We start from the raw sequence: 23179 nt of genomic DNA on the forward strand, positions 1-23179 counted from the left end.
AATTAAAACCAAATTATGATAAGTTATTACGTATTGGATCTCTAAAAAATACAACTTTTACATTACCGTGTAGTTTACCAATAAAATGGTCCAAATGATTAATGAATTTGTCATATCTCAGTTTGCCAATATACTTATGGATCTGCCTACACTAATGACTTGTTTTTGAAATTATATGAGCAAAAAATATTCAACTTTATTTGGAATGAGAAGCCAGACAAAATTTTACGGGCCTATTTATCTAATGAATATGAATTCGGAGTGGGAAAATGATTAAATATTAAAGCATTGGACCTCTCACTAAAGGCTTCAATCACACAAAAACTATACATAAATCCGAACTGGTTCTCTATTAGATTAGTAAGAATGGCTCACCTTGTGTTCAGGAATCACCTTTTTCTCCAAAATATCGCTATTTTCAAAACAAGCCATATAAAGCTGGTTCCAATTTCAATTTAATGCAACAGAAAAGACTAAACATAATATTTGGTCTAATATTTGTTCTAACTCAATATACTAACACTTTTTATTTGATTTTTACAAAAAAAGTGTAATTTTTGTAAATATCATAGGACTGTAGTAGTAGTTACAAAATGTATGAAGCAAGTGGAAAGGGAAGGATGTAAGGCAAATGTTAAAGACCAAAATTGGCAAAAATAACATTTGTGATAAATAAGAAAGTATTTAATTTACAGCTACATTATACTGTTTGCAAAATAGTTGGGAGGAGATTCCATGGCACATGGTTTATGAACTGATATACAAAATGACGCCGGATTAAAAACTTTTATAAAAATTATTATACAAAATTCTTGCAACCAATAGAATGTTATCTATATGGGGGATACAACCATCCCAGCTTTGCAGATTTTTCTGCAAAGAGACAGAATCATTAGATCACTTGTTTTGGTACTGCCCAAGTGTAGCTTGTTTTTGGTCTCAGATTAAGGAACGGCTGAAAAATTGCAACATTTCCTTGGAGCTAACTCTGCAAATAGCACTGCTGGGTGACTTGAAAAGTCATAGCCAATCATTCAATATTATAATAATACTCTTGGCAAAGGTCTTTATCTTTAATATATAATCTGTAGAAACTATGAAAATAGAAAGGTTCAGAACATCTTTGAAACATCACAGCACAGGAGATGTTGTACCCACTGTGACTATTGTTGGAATCGGCTAAACTTTGAACATTGAGATATTAAATAAATGATAGAGACAAAGCCTTGAATAGAAAGAGTTTGTAAAAAGCCAGAAGGCTTTGGCATGTGTTTGATGGATGAGAGGAGAGCGATGTGTTGATATAGGGAAGACAGATGGATATCTGTGGATTAGGTGAAGAAGGGGTTGAGGTCATTAGGTGAAGAGTGAGGTCAGTTCCCCTTAAGGGAGTAATCAGGGTTGTATCTGGTTACCTTCTTTCCTGTGGAGCCATAAACTGTAAAGTGGAGGAGTGTATTAAGTAAGATGCATATAAACTGTGATGTCTGAAATGTTTAATGATGATTAAACTTGGTTAAAGCTTTTCTAGTGTCCTTGAGTGATTTACTCTGAAAAATAACAACCTAACACTATTAAAACCTACCCTAACCAGAAACAGTGGATAGAAGGCAGCATTCGCACAAAACTGAAAGCGCGAACCACCGCATTTAACCATGGAAAGATGACTGGTAATATGGTGGAATATACAGTGCCTTGCGAAAGTATTCGGCCCCCTTGAACTTTGCGACCTTTTGCCACATTTCAGGCTTCAAACATAAAGATATAAAACTGTATTTTTTGTGAAGAATCAACAACAAGTGGGACACAATCATGAAGTGGAACGACATTTATTGGATATTTCAAACTTTTTTAACAAATCAAAAACTGAAAAATTGGGCGTGCAAAATTATTCAGCCCCTTTACTTTCAGTGCAGCAAACTCTCTCCAGAAGTTCAGTGAAGATCTCTGAATGATCCAATGTTGACCTAAATGACTAATGATGATAAATACAATCCATCTGTGTGTAATCAAGTCTCCGTAAAATGCACCTGCACTGTCATAGTCTCAGAGGTCCGTTAAAAGCGCAGAGAGCATCATGAAGAACAAGGAACACACCAGGCAGGTCCGAGATACTGTTGTGAAGAAGTTTAAAGCCGGATTTGGATACAAAAAGATTTCCCAAGCTTTAAACTTCCCAAGGAGCACTGTGCAAGCGATAATATTGAAATGGAGGAGTATCAGACCACTGCAAATCTACCAAGACCTTGCCGTCCCTCTAAACCTTCAGCTCATACAAGGAGAAGACTGATCAGAGATGCAGCCAAGAGGCCCATGATCACTCTGGATGAACTGCAGAGATCTACAGCTGAGGTGGGAGACTCTGTCCATAGGACAACAATTAGTCGTATATTGCACAAATCTGGCCTTTATGGAAGAGTGGCAAGAAGAAAGCCATTTCTTAAAGATATCCATAAAAAGTGTTGTTTAAAGTTTGCCACAAGCCACCTGGGAGACACACCAAACATGTGGAAGAAGGTGCTCTGGTCAGATGAAACCAAAATTGAACTTTTTGGCAACAATGCAAAAGTTATGTTTGGCGTAAAAGCAACACAGCTCATCACCCTGACCACACATCCCCACTGTCAAACATGGTGGTGGCAGCATCATGGTTTGGGCCTGCTTTTCTTCAGCAGGGACAGGGAAGATGGTTAAAATTGATTGGAAGATGGATGGAGCCAAATACAGGACCATTCTGGAATAAACCCTGATGGAGTCTGCAAAAGACCTGAGACTGGGACGGAGATTTGTCTTCCAACAAGACAATGATCCAAAACATAAAGCAAAATCTACAATGGAATGGTTCAAAAATAAACATATCCAGTTGTTAGAATGGCCAAGTGAAAGTCCAGACCTGAATCCAATCGAGAATCTGTGGAAAGAACTGAAAACTGCTGTTCACAAATGCTCTCCATCCAACCTCACTGAGCTCGAGCTGTTTTGCAAGGAAGAATGGGAAAAAATGTCAGTCTCTCGATGTGCAAAACTAATATATAATAATAATAATAATAAAACTGATAGAGACATACCCCAAGCGACTTACCCCAAGCGACTTACAGCTGTAATCGCAGCAAAAGGTGGCGCTACAAAGTATTAACTTAAGGGGGCTGAATAATTTTGCACGCCCAATTTTTCAGTTTTTGATTTGTTAAAAAAGTTTGAAATATCCAATAAATGTCGTTCCACTTCATGATTGTGTCCCACTTGTTGTTGATTCTTCACAAAAAAATACAGCTTTATATCTTTATGTTTGAAGCCTGAAATGTGGCAAAAGGTCGCAAAGTTCAAGTGGGCCGAATACTTTTGCAAGGCACTGTATGTACATGTTCTTATTCCATCCCTTTAGAGTTGTGTGTATTAGGTAGTTGTTGTGGAATTGTTAGATTACTTGTTAGATCTTACCGCACTGTCAGATCTAGAAACACAAGCATTTCACTACACTCACATTAACATCTACTAACGATGTGTATGTGACTAATACCATTTGATTTGTATGTTTAAGCTGGAACTGGAATCCTAAGTATTGTTGTCCATTAGTTTACTCCAATTCGCGTGGTACAGTTAGGGGAAAATAACAAAAAAGGAAAATATATTTAATTATTTTACTCCCAATTAGGGGATGGGTGGCAGGATTAGGGGGAAAAATAAAGGAAAACATACAGTATATATAATATATACAGTACCATTCAAAAGTGAGGAAGTCACCCGGAATGCATTTCATTTAACAAGTGTGCCTTGTTAAAAGTTAATTTGTTGAATATCCTTCCTTCTTAATGTGTTCGAATCAATCACTTGTGTTGTGACAAGGTAGGGTGGTATATAGAAGATAGCCCTTTTTGGTAAAAGACCAAGTCCATATTTTGGCAAGAACAGCTCAAATGAGCAAAGAGAAACAACAGTCCATCATTACTTTAAGACATGAAGGTCAGTCAATGTGGAACATTTCAAGAACTTTGAAAGTTTCTTCAACTGCAGTCGCAAAAACCATCAAGTGCTTTGATGAAACTGGCTCTAATGAGGACCGCCACAGGAAAGGAAGACCCAGAGTTACCTCTGCTGCAGAGGATACGTTCATTAGAGTTACCAGCCTCAAAAATTGCAGTCCAAACAAATGCTTCAGAGTTCAAGCAACAGACACATCTCAACATCAACTGTTTAGAGGAGACTGCATGAATCAGGCCTTCATGGTCAAATTGCTGCAGAGAAACCACTACTAAATGACTTCAATATTAAGAAGAAACTTGCTTTGGCCAAGAAACAATGGACATTAGTCCGGTGGAAATCAGTCCTTTGGTCTGATGAGTCCAAATTTGAAATTTGAAAGCAGAGTAGGTAAACGGATGATCTCCGCATGTGTGGTTCCCACCGTGAAGCATGGAGGGGGTGGTGTGATGTGTGGGGGTGCTTTTATTTAGAATTATAGAATTTATTTAGAATTAAAGGCACACTTAACCAGCATGGCTACCACAGCATTCTGCAGCGATACGCAATCCCATCTGCTTTTGCACTTAGTGGGACTAACATTTATTTTTCAACAGGACAATGACCCAAGACACATCCAGGCTGTGTAAGAGCTATTTTACCAAGGAGCGGGATAGGGTGCTGCATCAGATGATCTGATCACCACAATCACCCGACCTCAACCCAATTGAGATGGTTTGGGATGAGTTGGACGACAGAGTGAAGGAAAAGCAGCCAACAGGTGCTTAGCATATGTGGAAACTCCTTCAAGACTATTGGAAAACATTCCAGGTGAAGCTGGTTGAGAGAATGCCAAGATTGTGCAAAGCTGTCATCAAGGCAAAGGATGGCTACTTTGAAGAATCTCATCATCTCTGCTGAGTTCTTTAACACTTTTTTGGCTACTGCATGATTCCATGTGTTATTTCATAGTTTTGATGTCTTCAACATTATTCTACAATGCAGAAAAGAGTAAAAATAAAGAAAAACCCTTGAATGAGTAGGTGTGTCCAAAAGTTTGACTGGTTTATGGGGGATTGGAAATTATGCAGACAATTACACTGATAGAATCCACAATGTAACTGCAATATTAAATCTGACCTCCCATACAAAAATAAATAAATAAAAATAAATCATTGATGACTCTTTTCAAATCCAATGTATTTTCAACGTCAGAATAAGTTGAAAAATGACATTGAAATTATATTGAAACAATGTTGATTCAACCAGTTTGTGCCCAGTGGTTTACTTCTGAGTTTTTCCTTATCTCAGTCGGACACACTATAGTGATGGCTGCGGTGGAATGTCCCATCTCCGTAGCCGGATGGCGGGTGCCATGTTGCCGGTTGGATAATAGGACACGCCTCATTGAGCAAGCTTATTGGATCTTCCTCACAACTATAAGTGGTGCTCTAAATTGAACACAATCCGTGTTTTTTTTTCTTCACCGAGTGCGTTTATTACATTAGGTGGGAAGAGCAAGATAGCCGAGACAATATTGTGGGCGCTCATGCATAACCGGTGCTTATAGCTCGCGAGAGATCACATTTCAATCACTCCCGAAACACTCTCAGGTGGCTTGCATTCCTGGCTTCACTGGGTCCTTCCTGAGGACAAATTATAGAATTAAAATGACAACCTTTTGCTTTTTGGGCTACAAAGCCCCGAGCTGGCACAAATTGAAATCTTCAATCACAGAAACAGTGTGAATATAGAAGAAATCAAAGGAGCGGTGGCAGCTGCTCCTTTGATCATTAAGTAGCTCTATAATGAGCCTGTCTAGATCGGTGAGTCTGTTCTTTCTCTGAAACTAAGCCGATCTGAGGTGAATGCTCAGTTCATATGTTCAACACAGCGCAATTTAGTGACTCTACAGTTCTAACTGCTGGAGTCACTGCCTTTGTAGCGGTGGTGGTTCAAAACTACACTTGCATGATGAGTAACCTTGCTTGAGACCTGATGGACAGGTTCAAACCCCTGTCCATCATACTTCCACCTACACCACAGGATGCTGCTGAGGGGAAAATGGCTCATAATAATGTCCGGAACAGAGGGGGATGGCATCAAACACAAGGAAACCATGTATTTGATGTATTTGACACCATTGCACTAATTCTGCTCAAGCCATTACCACGAGCCCATTCTCCACAATTAAGGTTCCCTCAACCTCAAGTGACCTACACAATTAACGAGATTAATTCTGAATCAATGACTCAATTCTTACACATCAGGTATGATTATTTTCGTATCAATAACTGAAAAGAGAACCTGCATTGAATCATATCAGAGAAAAATAAATGTTCCACCACTATTGACAATCTCTACCACCGGAGACAGAAGTTCTTTCTTTGTATGAGACCAAGTGTCTCTGGACCGATAAGCGTTTCATTTTGCCTGTGGTCCTGGGGTGTGATTGTTTGGGACCTGGCAACCCTGTGACTGTGGAGTGTAGGAGGGGAGAATGATTCTGTCTCACTAGGTGACTCTATTCTCACCCTGAGAGGAGCAACAATTCTGTATGCCACTGATCAATACACCCCAGTGCCTGGCCTAAGAGAGCCTTTAAACTATGGCTCCGTAAGGGGCTTCTCATCCTTAACATCACTGCTGTATGGCTGCTATTGTAGAAGGGACCATTGTATATGGTTGGATAGGCTTTTGCTATGTATAAAACGAGAGCAGGTACTGTATGCTACACTAGTCTTCATAAGTCTGCTCTGAGATCAGGCCCAGCTGCTACAGTGAGAGGAAAAATATGTCTGGGTAGGGTTTTAATGATTCTGATTTGTTGAGCTTTGTTCCTTCAGAGAACCTAGGTTACATATATAACTGAACGTTTTGGTTAAGTCAAGGGGAGATATGATATGATAGCTAGATGGCTAACTCTTCATTCACCACTGCATATGAATGGATAGGTATTAGCTATAGTGGACTCTATAGCTTCTCACCATTCACCACCACCTCTATGTCGACAAAGTCGATCTCGCCGCGGGCCTCCACTCGCGCCTCGCAGCGGTACACGCCCTCGTCTGCCTTGGTCACCTTATGGATCTGCAGGTTGTTGTTGGGCAGCACCTGGAACCTGCCTTCAAAGGGGGGGGGTATAGAGAGAGCGATACAGAGTGACAAAGGGAGTGATAGAGAGGGATAGACAGAGAAAAGGGTGCAAGAATAGAGAGAGGGATAGAACGAAAGAAAGAAAGAAGAAAGAAAGGTGTCGAGAGAGAGTTAGAAAGAAACATGTAATAAGGAAAGAAAGATACAAGGAAAACGATAGAAAGGAAAAATAGTGAAAGGAAGTACCATGACTCCAATCACACACTTGCTATCAAATAATATTTTCAGAAACCTTTATCACTTTTAGCTTTTTAAAATAAAGTTAGCTAAGCGAAGTGAGATAAATACTTTAGCAATTAGGTCTGCAGTTTACAAAAAGTTTCCCATCCTTCTTAATTGTTGTCACTGGCAGATAAGTGATAACCCTCTCTCTCTGTCGAGCGTAAAGATATTTAAAACCTTGCCCCGTAATTAGCGCGGATATTTTTTTAAAGCACCCCTATCTCTACCTTTAATCATTACTGCACGGTAAGGGGAGATAGTGCGTCGAAGGGAAGGGCCTTTGAAATTCAATTAAAAAACCTGACAACTTACAAAGGATTCAAACAAATCATTTACCTAATCAGGAAATTTGTCTATGTGATGGGTAAATGAGAGGGAAGGTGTAGGAGGAAAAGTAATGATGGGGTGACAGAGTATTGGTAAACAAGTCTGAACCTGCAAATTAACTTCTGTCCATCATGCAAGAGCCATGAATGTGTTCCCAATAGTCGAAGATACATTTTATTCCTTATCCTTTCTTTCTCAGCCCCAAGATGGGTTCCAATAATCAAAGATACTTTCCCTTCTCCTTTCCTTCTAAGCCATAGAATGTGTTTCAATCTAAGACACTGTTCTTTCCTTATCCTTTCCTCCTTTGTTACAGGATGTAGTTCCAATAGTATACGACACCTTTGTTTCCTTTCCTTTTAGGAGCAATGATCTGAAATAACTCATTTAATGAAGAAAAATAAAAGTCGATAAATATGGTGGAATTATTTCCTGTGCTGTCACTTACAGTATCAGTGTTCAAGACGGACGGAATATCCCCTTCATATCCCCACATACTGTATCTCAACAACATAAGCACACAAAAAATAAATGAAGAGATAATACAAAATAAAGAAAGAAAAGATAATTAAGGTGGAATAATATCCTGTACTGTGACTTTTCAGTGGCCATGAGAGAAGGAAGTAGAAATATCTTCTTTCCACAGATCTCAACAACATGGGAACAAAAAAAATACTATGTAAAAAGTAGAAAGACATAATGGAGGAATAATATTCTGTTCTTTCACTATTCAGTAGACATGAAGGAAGGAAGATATACAGTGGGGCAAAAAAAGTATTTAGTCAGCCACCAATTGTGCAAGTTCTCCCACTTAAAAAGATGAGAGAGGCCTGTAATTTTCATCATAGGTACACTTCAACTATGACAGACAAAATGAGAAACAAAATCCAGAAAATCACATTGTATTGTTTTTAATGAATTTATTTGCCAATTATGGTGGAAAATAAGTATTTGGTCACCTATAAACAAGCAAGATTTCTGGCTCTCACAGACCTGGAACTTCTTCTTTAAGAGGCTCCTCTGTCCTCCACTCGTTACCTGTATTAATGGCACCTGTTTGAACTTGTTATCAGTATAAAAAACACCTCACAACCTCAAACAGTCACACTCCAAACTCCACTATGGGCAAGACCAAAGAGCTGTCAAAGGACACCAGAAACAAAATTTTAGACCTGCACCAGGCTGGGAAGACTTAATCTGCAATAGGTAAGCAGCTTGGTTTGAAGAAATCAACTGTGGGAGCAATTATTAGGAAATGGAAGACATACAAGACCACTGATAATCTCCCTCGATCTGGGGCTCCACGCAAGATCTCAGCCCGTGGGGTCAAAATGATCACAAGAACGGTGAGAAAAAAATCCCAGAACCACACAGGGGGACCTAGTGAATGACCTGCAGAGAGCTGGGACCAAAGTAACAAAGCCTATCATCAGTAAGACACTACGCCGCCAGGGACTCAAATCCTGCAGTGCCAGACGTGTCCCCCTGCTTAAGCCAGTACATGTCCAGGCCCGTCTGAAGTTTGCTAGAGAGCATTTGGATGATCCAGAAGAAGATTGAGAGAATGTCATATGGTCAGATGAAACCAAAATATAACTTTTTGGTAAAAACTCAACTCGTCATGTTTGGAGGACAAAGAATGCTGAGTTGCATCCAAAGAACACCATACCTACTGTGAAGCATGGGGGTGGAACATCATGCTTTGGGGCTGTTTTTCTGCAAAGGGACCAGGACGACTGATCCGTGTAAAGGAAAGAATGAATGGGGCCATGTATCGTGAGATTTTGAGTGAAAACCTCCTTCCATCAGCAAGGGCATTGAAGATGAAACGTGGCTGGGTCTTTCAGCATGACAATGATCCCAAACACACCGCCCGGGCAACGAAGGAGTGGCTTCGTAAGAAGCATTTCAAGGTCCTGTAGAGTTGCCTAGCCAGTCTCCAGATCTCAACCCCATAGAACATCTTTGGAGGGAGTTGAAAGTCCATGTTGCCCAGCAACAGCCCCAAAACATCACTGCTCTAGAGGAGATCTGCATGGAGGAACGTGCCAAAATACCAGCAACAGTGTGTGAAAACCTTGTGAAGACTTACAGAAAACGTTTCACCTCTGTCATTGCCAACAAAGGGTATATAACAAAGTATTGCGATAAACTTTTGTTATTGACCAAATACTTATTTTCCACCATAATTTGCAAATAAATTCATAAAAAAATCCTACAATGTGATTTTCTGGATTTTTTTTTTTTACATTTTGTCTGTCATAGTTGAAGTGTACCTATGATATAAATTACAGGCCTCTCTCATCTTTTTAAGTGGGAGAACTTGCACAATTGGTGGCTGACTTAATATGTTTTGCCCCACTGTAAGAGGAAGAAGGAAGAAAGCATGGAAGCGAGCATCGGACCACCAAAAGACTTTTGCATCCTCTACGCTAAATCTTCTAGGCTGGCTTGTTATTAACATGCTTTATTGTCCAACAATATGTTTAATGAAATCACATGCTTTGGCTTTTATTGCTAGAACTTGCTATTTATAGCGTCAAACCCCTGACAAAATCTGGGGAATACATTTTTCATAACAGTGGTTTGTTTAAATAGGTTACATCCCAAATGACACCCTTGTTCATATGCAGTGCACTGTATAGTGACAGGGCCCATAGGGCTACATAGGGAATAGGGTGCAATTTGGGACACACACATGTTCTACAGTAAGCACATTTATTAAACTGATATGTCTCAAAATGGTGTGTGAAGCAATCTGACATGTAAACTGAATTGATTAGAATGTATTTTTTGATGCGCTAGCAAACCTGTTAATTGTCTTCTGATATCAATGATAATGTAATTATCAGCTGCTTCATTAAAAGCAGACTGTAAAATAACATCAAGGAGTGGGCCCATAAAAAAAAAATCCAATGACATTTTCACATGAAAATATCACTTGATTTCTATATGGCCTGTACTGCTCAATAGATTACTTTTCATGAGTCAAGTTATGTTGCTATTATGGTAGCTACAGTAAGCACGTTACAAAGTTAGGCATTTTACCAACACATCAACAGAGGCAGCATGTATCAAATGACCATAAGCAGACTTACTGTAGTGCTCCTCCGTGATCTCCATGCTCCTGAAGCCCTTTTGGTAGAACCAAGTGACCGCGGGTGCCGGGGAGGCAATGACATCACACACGACCTCTGCCGCCTCGTCGTGACGGAACTCCTGGGGGGACCTCACGTTGCGGAACGTCAGCTTCTCTGTCACATAGGAAATGAGGTAACAGGAACTGAAGACACATTAGAGATGTCTTTCCAAGAGAGTTTATGTTACAATATTCACTCAAGTATACCATTTAGAATGCATGGCCAATACATCACCTCATTCTAAGTAGTATGCAAGTGTGGACTTTGGAACAGAGCCCAAGTAACGTGTATTGATTGAGGGAAACCCTGCAGTGGAGTAGGCGTAAACTCCATTGTATAGAACAAACTGTTTTACATATTGTTTATAATTCTACAGCACTGAGACAACTCAGATTCTCTGTGCTCTAAAATAGTCCTATTAAATTTCCCACAACATATTGAATGAATCCTCCCACCCCGAAAGTTCTGTTTGTAATCAAATAATTGATTCAACTTGTGTCGATCTAAAGCTGTGGCACCTGTCTGACAAGCCCTGGCAGATGGTTGATAGGTTACACCTGGGGAAAGCTGACTTGGGACCTGCATTTCTCTTCTCTTAAAAAACACTCCATCACCCTCTCAGAACCCGTAGTGCTGGCTAGTGTCATCAACTTATCACACGGCGTGTGTGTTTGTTGTATGGAGAGAAAAAAAGAGTGTGCATGCATGCGTGTGTATTTGGCACGTGGAGTTTGGCACAGAGTTATCCACTGTGTGTGGCAAAATGAAAGTGTGCATAAATCACATGCATGGCCTTATTTATTTTAGTCCCATCTACGAGATCACTCTGCAACCTAGCACATTAGCATTTTTCAAAGTGATTTATGTCAGGCGGCTCTCCAAAACATACTTTTTTCTCTTCGCTGCTCTTTAAAGTGCCTTGCGTCCTCCTGACTCTGAATGTGAGATTCAACCCTCCTCATCTGCCCGGTTTCAATCCACGGCACGTTTTAGAGCTGTTATTGTAAACATTTTGTTTTTCATTTTCTCAATCCGTCGCTTGGTTTCTCTCCTCTCTCTCCCTGTGTCTCATTCCCTCACCCCCTCTCTTGTGCTATGCCATTCCCTTTAATTCCCTTACCCTCTCTCTCTCATTCTCTCCCTCTCCTTCTCTCACTAAATCTCAAATTCCCACTCCCCTCTCTCTCCATTTCTCTCTCTTTCGCGCTCTATTTAATTCCCTCACTCCCGCTTTCTCTCTTCCCCTCACTCCCTCTCATTCCCTCTCCCTCTCCTTCCCCCAGTTATCTCCCTGGGATTCAAACACGTTGTTTTCCCTTGTTCTCCCGCTACTTGTTTTCCATTTCCTGTCTCCTTTGCCGTTACCCTGCTCGACAAGAAAATCAGTAAGAAAAACAAATCCTCTCGTGTAACAGTCTACCGCTCACTTGACACCGTCAAATTGGTAACACAGTGAGGATTTATCTTCCGTCATTTTGCCCACATAGCTGCAAGGGCAACTGTCAAAGTGGGGTGACATGACAATTTTCTTGGAGCTCCCTCAGGTGGGGCATCGACTGCCTCCAATGTCTCCTGTCTGAAATGGTTCTCCGTTGGCCGTTGCTCAAAGATAGACACTGGAAACTATACTTGTCAACTACTCAGCAATGCGGAAAATTATAGTCTTTCATCCGTGAGCTATAAAAAAGTTATAATATGAGTTTGAATATGGATAGCTTTTGTCAGGTTGTGAGATGTGATGCATGAACACATATGATAATGTCAAGACGTGTGCATGTGTGTGTGGGTGTGTGTTGACATCTTCTGGAAATGTCAACACTAACAAATGGTAATGTACAGCACATTTCAAGTGGCTGTCCAATTTTCGTAACATGTGGTGTTTATGTTTAACACAAGGAATCACGTTCGGTGGAGCCTCAGATGGGTGCTGGCTACTACTGGCCTGCTCAAGCCCTAGGTGACTATCTTCCTGTTACTGCTCATACATACTGAACACACAGAGCTGAACGGTGGCTGACTGATGTTGTCATGGATACAGCTGCCAAGCTGTGGTGCCGCTGTAACGAGGTGTGTGAGAGAGGAGGTAGGGGAGAGGGAGAGAAAGGTAAGCACCTTCCAGAGGGGGGTGTGCATACGTGTGTGTGCGTGCATGAGAGCGTGTGCATATGTACATACAGTTGAAGTCGGAAGTTTACATACACCTTAGCCAAATACATTTAAACTCAGTTTTTCCCAATTCCTGACATTTAATCCTAGTAAAAATTCCCTGGCTTAGGTCAGTTAGGATCACCACTTTATATTAAGATTGTGAAATGCCTGAAGAATAGTAGAGAGTGATTTATTTCAGCTTTTATTTCTTTCGTCACATTCCTAGTGGGTCAAAAGTACACTCAATTAGTATTTGGTAGCATCGCCTTTAAATTGTTTAACCTGGGTCAAACGTTTTGGGGTAGCCTTCCACGAGCTTCCCACAATAAGGGGTGAATTTTAGCCCATTCCTCCTGACAGAGCTGGCGTAACTGAGTCAGGTTTGTAGGCCTCCTTGCTCACACGCCTTTGTAGTTGCAAAGGACAGTGCTATAGGTCAGTGCTTTGTGATGGCCACTCCAATACCTTGACTTTGTTGTCCTTTAGCCATTTTGCCACAACTTTAGAAGTATGTTTGGGGTCATTGTCCATTTGGAAGACCAATTTGCGACCAAGCTTTAACTTCCTGACTGATGTCTTGAGATGTTGCTTCAATATATCCACACAATTAGATTATTGAGATTATTGTATCTCATGATGCTATCAATTTTGTGAAGTGCACCAGTCCCTCCTGCAGCAAAGCACCCCCACAACATGATGCTGCCACCCCCGTGCTTCACGGTTGGGATGGGGTTCTTCAGCTTGCAGCCTCCCCCTTTTTCCTCCAAACATAACAATATTCATTATTGCCAAACAGTTCTATTTATGTTTCATCAGACCAGAGGACATTTCTCCAAAAAGTATGATCTTTGTCCCCATGTACAGTTGCAAACTGTAGTCTGGCCTTTTTAAGGCAGGTTTTGGAGCGGTGTCTTCTTCCTTGCTGAGCGGCCTTTCAGGTTATGTCGATATAGGACTCGCTTTACTGTGGATATAGTTACTTTTGTACATGTTTCCTCCAGCATCTTCACAAGGTCCTTTGCTGTTGTTCTGAGTTTGATTTGCCCTTTTCGAACCAAAGTTCGTTCATCTCTAGGAGACAGAAAACCTCTCCTTCCTGAGCGGTATGACGGCTGCGTGGTCCCATGGTGTTTATACTTGCATACTATTGTCTGTACAGATGATTGTGGTACCTTCATGTGTTTGGAAATTGCTCCCAAGGATGAACCAGACTTGTGGAGGTCCACAACTATTTTAATTTCCCATGATGTCAAGCAAAGAGGCACTGAGTTTGAAGGTTGGCCTTGAAATACATCCACAGGTACACCTCCAATTGACTCAAATGATGTCAATTAGCCTATCAGAAGCTTCTGAAGCCATGACATCACTTTCTGGAATTTTACAAGCTGTTTAAAGGCACAGTGTATGTAAACTCTGACCCACTAGAATTGTGATACAGTGAATTATAAGTTAAATAATCTGTCTGTCAACAATTGTTGGAAAAATTACATGTCATGCAGAAGGTAAATGTTCTAACCGACCGACTAACCGACTATAGTTTGTTAACAAGACATTTGTGGAGTGATTGTACAATTATTTTTAATGACTCCAACATAAGTGTATGAAAGCTTTCGACTTCAACTGTACACACACAGTACACACACCACACCAGTAATTCAAATCAAGCGTCTGCCAGATGGCTACCAGCCGCAAAACTACTCCGTGTGTTACGTCCCATTAACGGCCACAGAAGATTCCCTCTCCCATACGATTAGAGCCTGCCTCCTTCGCCTGCACACATTCAATACTATCCATCACACACACCACCAGACCCAGCGAACATTCACTACACTCTTTAATGGGCAAGTTATTACGGAGGTGCAATGGAATGTAAATATGGTGTATCTTTATGATCTAACAGAGGAGACGGCGATGTATTCAACTCGTGTCTTTGTATGTCTGAAGGACCCCTACAGAGGCTGGAATGGATACAGAGGGAATGGAGAGAGTGTGGTGTGTGTGTTCTCCTCTGTTACATATGCATGTAAGTGACACTCACGGTACATCTCCAGCACCATGGTGGCCTCCTGTGTCTGTCCCTGGGCGTCGGTGGCCTGGCAGCGGTAGATGCCCGCGTCCTCCACCTCAGCATTATAGATGGTCAGCCTGGAGCTGTCCTCCCCGGTGTGCAGGGCCACACGCTGGGACGACACGATGCGCTCCCCCTGGGGGTTAAACCATTCCAGGTTGACCGGCTCTCCGATCACTGGTGGGACAGAGAAAACTTATAGTTAACATTAAGAAACTCCAAAAAAGAACCAAGCCAAGCCTTAGACTTTAGAGCAGTATTTCCCAAACCTCCCCTTGAGTACCCCACCATTAGTTCCACTTATATATTCATAAGCACACCTGAAATAAATGGTAAATTAATCAGCCCTTGTTCAACATGGGAAAGTTATGCCTCTTTGAAATTTGATAAACTTGTTATCCCACTTTGGAGACGAGTAGGAGAAAAATGCAGTTGAATGATTTTCACACTTTCGAGAGCATTGGTGCCCAGGACGTCGATCGTAGTCAACCGGTCGATCGTAAACTTCTTTCTAGGAGACCGCAAAAAAAAGATTTAAAAATGTATGCACTAAAAATATATGTTTGGCAATTCACAGCGTTTACCTGTCTGCTTAAAAATAACTATAGTTGCTACATTTGTTTTCCAAACTGTAGCTACCATAGCAACCGTCTGCAGTTAGCACGTTTCCATTTCCACGCTTGCGAGACCTGCAACAGAATATTCTTTGATGGTCCAGACGTTATTTTTTTTCTATGAAGTTGCGGTTACGTATTTAGTATGAGTGCTGGACCAAGCAGCAAGAAAACAAATTTCACTTTCACCGTGAGTGGGAAGATCTGCCATTCAAACATAGCTCTTGGTAAGAAGGGAAATGTCAAGAGGCATTTCAAAACCGTTCACAATAAATATGAAAGTGACTTTCCAGGTAAAAGTGAACTACGTAAGAGAAAAGTAAAAGAGTTGAAGTCTCATCTAGCTGCCCAACAATCGATCTTTACAAGGCCCGGCTCAAAATCAAAGGCATCCACGATTGCATCATTCCGGGTGAGTCGCATACTAGCAAAGCACAAGAAACTGTTCCAGGATGGAGAAATGGTAAAAGAGGCCTTTTTTAGAGGCAACAGAATGATTGTTTGATGATTTCAAAAATAAATCCGAAATCATTTCCGCTATTAAGGATGTTCAGCTGTCCAGGAATACGTTTTCGTTTCAGCCTCCTCCATCTACCTCTAACCGAAGCTAATTTTATGGATTTGTTTTCTATTAAACATGTAAAATTAACAGCCATACAGAAAGACTCATGTGAAGGTGAAATGAAAGAGGAGTAACTTCTTGATGCAGGGAAAACTCCAGGGCTGGATGGCAAAATTTTTGATATCCTCAAAGCATTAGCATGTTTTAACCACTCCTATGTAAATGGTAGATTATCAGACACTGAACAAGGTCTGATTTCTTCATTACTGAAACAGGATACAAGTGAGAAATATAAAGATCGCAGGAGGCGCAGGAGAGTCAAATGGAGTGTAAAATGGAGTCTTTTAATGAAGTCCACGGAGTATGCTCCATAACACTAAAAGTACATAACAAACAAACATTGGTACAAGGACCCGACGCGCACCTATACAACAAGCACACTACAATGACAATAAAACAATCTCTGACAAAGACATGAGGGGAAACAGAGGGTTATATTCACAACAGGTAATGAATGGGATTGAAAACAGGTGTGTGGGAAGACAAGACAAAACCAATGGAAAATGAAAAAAGGATCAATGATGGCTAGAAGACCGGTGACGTCGAACGCCGAGCACCGCCCGAACAAGGAGAGGCAACGACTTTGGCAGAAGTCGTGACACAAGGAACATTTCAATTTTGGAGAATCTCTTATAAAATGGGTTAAAATAATGTATAGTAAACCTAGGTGTAAAATAGTAAAAAAATAAAAAATAAATACTTCACAAAAAGTTTTAACCTGTCCACTATCGGCATATCTATTTACCATCAAAATGGTAGCTATTCAAATCAGATCCAACGATAATATCAAGGGATTAAAAATGCAAGGCTTAAAAACAAAGGTGTCATTATAAATCCACAACTTGGATCCCTCCACAGCCTCATAGAGGATCTGAAACATGTTTCTAACCTCTCTGGATTATAACCAAATGACGATGACTATATTACGTATTGGATCATTAAAAAAATACTACTTTACCATGTAGGTTACCAATAAAATGGTCTGATGGTGATGTGGATATACTCGGTATACATATCGCCAAAACAATAAATGATCTCACTACAATACATTTTAATAGAAAGTTAGCAAAAAAAGATAACATCTTGCTACCATGGAAAATACCTTTCTATTTGTGGAACAATCACCCTGATTAACTCTTTAGTCATATCCCAGTTTACCTATTTTCTTATGGTCTTGCCTACACCTAGCGAACAGTTTTTTTTTATTATATGAGAAAAACATATATTAAATTTTATCTGGAACAGCAAATCAGACAAAATTAAATGGGCCTATTTATATATTGAATATAAATTTGGGAGGCAGAAATGATTAAATATTAAAGCATTAGACCTCTCACTGAAGGCTTCAGTCAAACAAAAGTTGCACTTAAATCTAGGAAATTAGGAAGAATGTCTCACCCTAAGATCAAGAAAGGCCCTTTTCCCTGTATGCAGATTAAAAGGAAATCTCCCAAATATTGCTATTTTTAAAACAAGTCATAGAACGTTGCTTGCAATTTCAATTTAATCCAACAGAAAATAAAAAACAAATCATACAACAAATAGTGTCGTTAAACTCAAATATACTAATTGATGATTTTTTTTAATCAATTGGAACCTTTAACATGTGGATGGGGGAAAAGGTATTATTATTATTTTTATTAACCCTGTTTTTCAGAAGCATAGCATATTGTGAATTCTGCAAACAATGTTTCAGGACAATATATATTGGTTATATTGATCATGGCTCCCGAGTGGCACAGTGATGTAAGGCTCTGCATCTCAGTGCAAGAAGCATCACTACAGTCCCTGGTTCGAATCCTGACTGTATCACATCTGACTGTGATTGGGAGTCCCATAGAGCGGTGCACAATTGGCCCAGCGTCGTCCGGGTTAGGGGAGGGTTTGGCCGGCCGGGATGTCCTTGTTTTAAAAATAGGCACGGTGGGCTTTTGGTGTCTCTCCCTCGAAAAACATAAATAAATATTTTGGCCTTTATTCAGATTACAGCCGCTGATTTTCGGATATTTTAAAGCTAAATCATCTTCAAATTGTTGCTATTTTTTAAAACAAGTTGAAAATGAGATCGTGAACTCTGCAAACGTTTCCAGTCTGAGAATGAGAATGGTAAATGACTGTAATTTATACATTTGTTCAATAGATTTGAATACAAAATAAGCCATTATGAGCCAGTGAAGAGAGGATCACCAAAACTAAAGCTATTTTGTTTCAGTGCATTTTCTTTAAAAGCAATTATATAGCCTATCAATGTGTAGGCATACTGTGTAATAAAATCGATAATTGTGTACTAAAAACTTGAATGTGTTTTTGCAGAGCATACAACCATGCCGACAACCATCCGTGGAGATCAAAGGACAAAGGGCTGGACAACGGGCCGCACTGAAAAAACACATGGTTCCACAGAAAACCAACTGGGATGGATCCAGAGGCAAATTTGGCTTCTTCATTAACATCTTTATGCTTTAGTGAATAAAACAATGATACAAATACTATCGCCAGCTTTGATCCATGCCTGGGCCTGCAGGACGAAAATGTATTTGTTTGTCAGACGAATCACTGGGTCGAAACTACAGAAAAGTACAAAACAAGAGAGCACACATGGTTAATGTTCTGAAAAAAATATATATATACACTACCGTTCAAAAGTTTGGGGTCACTTAAAAATGTCCTTGAAAGAACAGCAAATGTATTGTCCATTAAAATAACATAAAATGTATCAGAAATACAGTGTAGACATTGTTAATGTTGTAAATTACTATTTTAGCTGGAAGCGGCTGATTTTTTATGGAATATCTACATAGGCGTACAGAGGCCCATTATCAGCAACCATCACTCCTGTGTTCCAATGGCACATTGTGTTAGCTAATCCAAGTTTATAATTTTAAAAGGCTAATTGATCATTAGAAAACTATTTTGCAATTATGTTAGCACAGCTGTGCTGATTAAAGTAGCAATACAAATGTCCTTCTTTAGACTAGTTCAGTATCTTGAGCATCAGCACTTGTGGGTTTGATTACAGGCTCAAAATGTCCAGAAACAAAGTACTTTCTTCTGAAACTCATCAGTCTATTCTTGTTTTGAGAAATGAAGGCTATTCCATGCAAGAAATTGCCAAGAAACTTAAGATCTCATACAACGATGTGCACTACTCCCTTCACAGAACAGCGCAAACTGGCTCGAACCAGAATAGAAAGAGGAGTGGGAAGCCCTGGTGCACAACTGAGCAAGAGGACAAGTACATTCGAGTGTCTAGTTTGAGAAACAAACGCATCACAAGTCCTCAAACTAGCCTGCTTCATTAAATAGTACCCGCAAAACACCAGTCTCAACGTCAACAGTGAAGAGGTGAGTCCGGGATGCTGCGTTGCAAAGAAAAGGCCATATCTCCGACTGGCCAATAAAAAGATTATGATGGGCAAAAGAACACAGACAAAGGACAGAGGAACTCTGCCTAGAAGGCCAGCATCCCGGAGTCGCCTCTTCACTGTTGACGTTGAGACTGGTGTTTTGCGGGTACTATTTATTGAAGCTGCCAGTTGAGGACTTGTGAGGCGTTCAAGAATGGCCTTTTTCTCACTCACCTTCGGTTATTTGAAAATGAAATCTCCAAAATATCGTCATTTTTTAAACATAGCAATTATTATTATGAATTCATTGAGAATGATATAAAAGTCCCTTAGATATTCTCACAGATCAGATTTGCCGTAAAGAAAAATGCCCCGGTTGAGCAATGTAGAAAGAAGTTGCACGAGGTCTAATCTCCGACAACTTTTGTAAATAATCCTCAATTGAGCCTAAATTCATACTTCTCAATTACCCAGTAATAGTGCACCTAAATTAGAATGAGCAAACCAGTCACACGCTTTGGAAAATCGACGGAAAGAACTTCACATTCCACCACATCAAATTCAGCTAAAATGGCTACCACCCCACCTCCATTGAAGGCTTCAATAGCCACTCCGGGTGAAATCGCGTGAAAGTTTGGTAGCAGAACTCACCGAATGGCTGAATAATTCACTGGCGGCTACACTTGCTGCAATTCAGGCAACCGTGGAAACCATCCGGGGTTCTGTGGCATCTCACACTACCACACTGGCCGAAGTTGAGGCCTTGCCCTCCGACCACAGCGACCAACTCACTATGCTGGAAACCAGTCTTTACATTTTTTTATTTAGTTATTTATATATATTTTTATATTATTTATTACAAAAAAACACAAGGAAGGGGTCAAATTAAAGTATTAGAACATGAAGGACAATCAATACAGCATCAAGACACTATCAAACATGTATCAGTCTTTCCGCAACTGAGCCATCCTTATGTGTGAGGGAACGTGTGCATTATAGTGATATAAAATATATGTCATAGTTTCCTTTTTCATGATCACAATCTTGTGAAACCCAAACCCTCCAAGATCCCCCGACAGTTCCCCAATCGCTGTCACTCAACTATCCGAGACCCCTCCCACAGTCCCCCACCAGAAGAAAATAAATAAAAAAATACAATTAATTCCATTCCCCACCCCCAAGAACCCCCCAATGCACCAACAACCAAGAGAATGAACGAAAGAAAAAAAGGAAAGGACAGAAGAAAACAGAAAACAACAATGCAAAAAAAAATAAAAAAAATAATACATTTAAAACAAAGGACATCAAGGTCAACTGAAATAACAGCAATGCCAACTTTATATGTTTGTGTGCATGTCTGGCACTATTACATGTAAGTGTGTGTTCTTGTATGTGTTTATTTGAATGAGAGTGTGTGTATATGCATGTGTACAAACATCTGCACGGCATCAGCCTCAGGCAAACCGTCATTAGTTGTAAAAACACTGCCATTTAGTGTCATTCAAATGTACTTTTATTATGTTTTATTTAGACTTTTTCCCCCATCATTCTCTCTCTCACACAGCAACTCCACTCCCACTTGTCTCCAATTCCACATACCAACCCTCAGCCAATCCCATCTATCGCTGCTGGCCACCCACTTTGTGTTTCTACGCAACACATATCTTTCAACTATGCTATGACGTTTAACGTACAATTTCATTCTATCTAATCAAATAGAATCTACAGATTGCGTGTTGAAGATAAATACCTTGACTAAGAGTATTAGTATATTTGTAATTAACTGACCCGGTCTCTCCAAATCTCCTAACAGTACTATTTCTAGTGTCAATTTTAGATCAATGCTATGCATTTTCAGCCATTCCTGAACCTGAGACCAGAAACAGGCTACCTGAGGGCAATACCTAAATAAATGGTCTATTGATTCTGTATCCTTACAACAAAATCTGCAGAGCTTCGATGATTTTATGCCCCAAATATTCAACATTTTGTTGGTGGCAAGAATTCTATATAATAATTTTAGCTGAAAAGCACAAAGTGTTGAATCTTGCGTGTTTTATATATCAACTCATACACCCTGCACCATGGAATCGGTACATCAAATCTCTTCCCAATTATTTTGCAATCCGTATGGCACAGTTGTCAACATCCTGGTCCTCAAATGAAACTGGTATACTTTCCTATTGATTTTTATGATTTTTATTCTATTTTTTAGTTTTGATCCTTAGATTGGGAAGACAGACCAGTTCCCTACCTCCTCCTGCTGCCACCCGCCTCCTCCATTTTTAGGGCAATGCTATAATCAATTGGTTGTACTCTTGGATTGAGCAGACGTTCCCTTACAACTCCACGAAGGACATAACTCTACCATTACAATTTACAATATCATTTAAGAACAAAATACCCTTTTCAAACATCTTTCCCATAAATACGGGTATTTTATCAACCAGCACATTTGAGTTCAGCAGTAATATTTCTTCTATCTTTTCAGGGGGATGAAATTGAAATTGTAGCCAGCTCTGCAATGCTTGTTTGAAAAAGACAGATACTTTGAAAAAAGTATCATTTTCAATTAATCGAAAATGAGACATGGCAATCTGCACAAAGGCAAAAAGGCAATTTTTAAACAATGGGTGAGCTTTTCTTATTAATCTGCTTGAGAACCATTTAGGGTTCAAATAAAACTTCTGAATGAGTGGAGCTTTTAGAGAGAGGTTTAGTGCTTTTATATTTAATAATCTCAACCCATCCAATTCATATTCATTATATAGATAGGCTCGTTTTTTTTTTGTCTGGTTTAGCGTCTCAGATAAAGCAAAATATTTTTTGCTCATGTGATTTGAAAAACGAATCATCAGGAGTAGGCAGCGCCATAAGTAAGTGAGTAAACTGAGATATGACCAAGGAGTTAATCAGGGCAATTTTCCCATAAATAGACAGGTATTTACCTCTCCATTGTTGCAGGATATTGTCTATTTTTACAAGTTTTCTATCTAAATTCATTGTGGAGGGCTTATTTATATCTTTTGTGATATGAATACCGAGTAAGTCTACTTCACCATCAGACCATTTTATAGGTAAGCTGCATGGTCATGTAAAAGTTGTATTTTTTAAGGATCCACAACATAATATTGTATACTTATCATGATTAGATTTTAGTCCAGAGAGTACAGAAAAGTTATCTAGATCTTTAATGAGACATTGCAGGGATCTAGCTTGCAGACTCATGTTTCATGATGTTCTATTATTTCTAGTAGTTGTCGTATATTATCTCCAATGTATCGTCCATGTAAAAAACCTGTCTGATCAGGATGAACAGTACCTGGTAAAACCCTTTTAATTCTGAGTGCTATGCATTTTGCTAGTATTTTTGCATCACAACATTGAAGTGTAAAGGGGCCTCCAGTTTTTTAGGTAGACCGGGTCTTTATATTTGCCATCTGGGTCTTGTTTTATAATAGAGAAATCAGACCTAACTGCTGAGTACCTGACAGACTACCTTTTTGTAGGTTTTATCCCCTTTTTATCCCCTTTTCTCCCCAATTTCATGGTATCCAATTGTTAGTAGTTACTAT

The 23179-nt window shown here is 39.7% G+C and overlaps 1 protein-coding gene across 1 annotated transcript in view; it reads right to left on the reverse strand.

The window, feature by feature from the left end:
• Window positions 1–23179, reverse strand: part of LOC135543099 (neural cell adhesion molecule 2-like) — a 423699-nt gene that overhangs the window by 62861 nt on the left and 337659 nt on the right. Inside the window, exons 3-5 of the mRNA XM_064970177.1 lie at window positions 14992–15198; window positions 10764–10919; window positions 6948–7085 (exon numbers count right to left, since the gene is read on the reverse strand). Of these exons, the coding sequence (XP_064826249.1) occupies window positions 6948–7085; window positions 10764–10919; window positions 14992–15198 (501 nt within the window). The remainder of the gene's footprint in view (window positions 1–6947; window positions 7086–10763; window positions 10920–14991; window positions 15199–23179) is intronic.

The sequence above is a fragment of the Oncorhynchus masou genome, chromosome 7 (assembly GCF_036934945.1).
Source record: "Oncorhynchus masou masou isolate Uvic2021 chromosome 7, UVic_Omas_1.1, whole genome shotgun sequence".
NCBI lineage: Eukaryota > Metazoa > Chordata > Actinopteri > Salmoniformes > Salmonidae > Oncorhynchus > Oncorhynchus masou.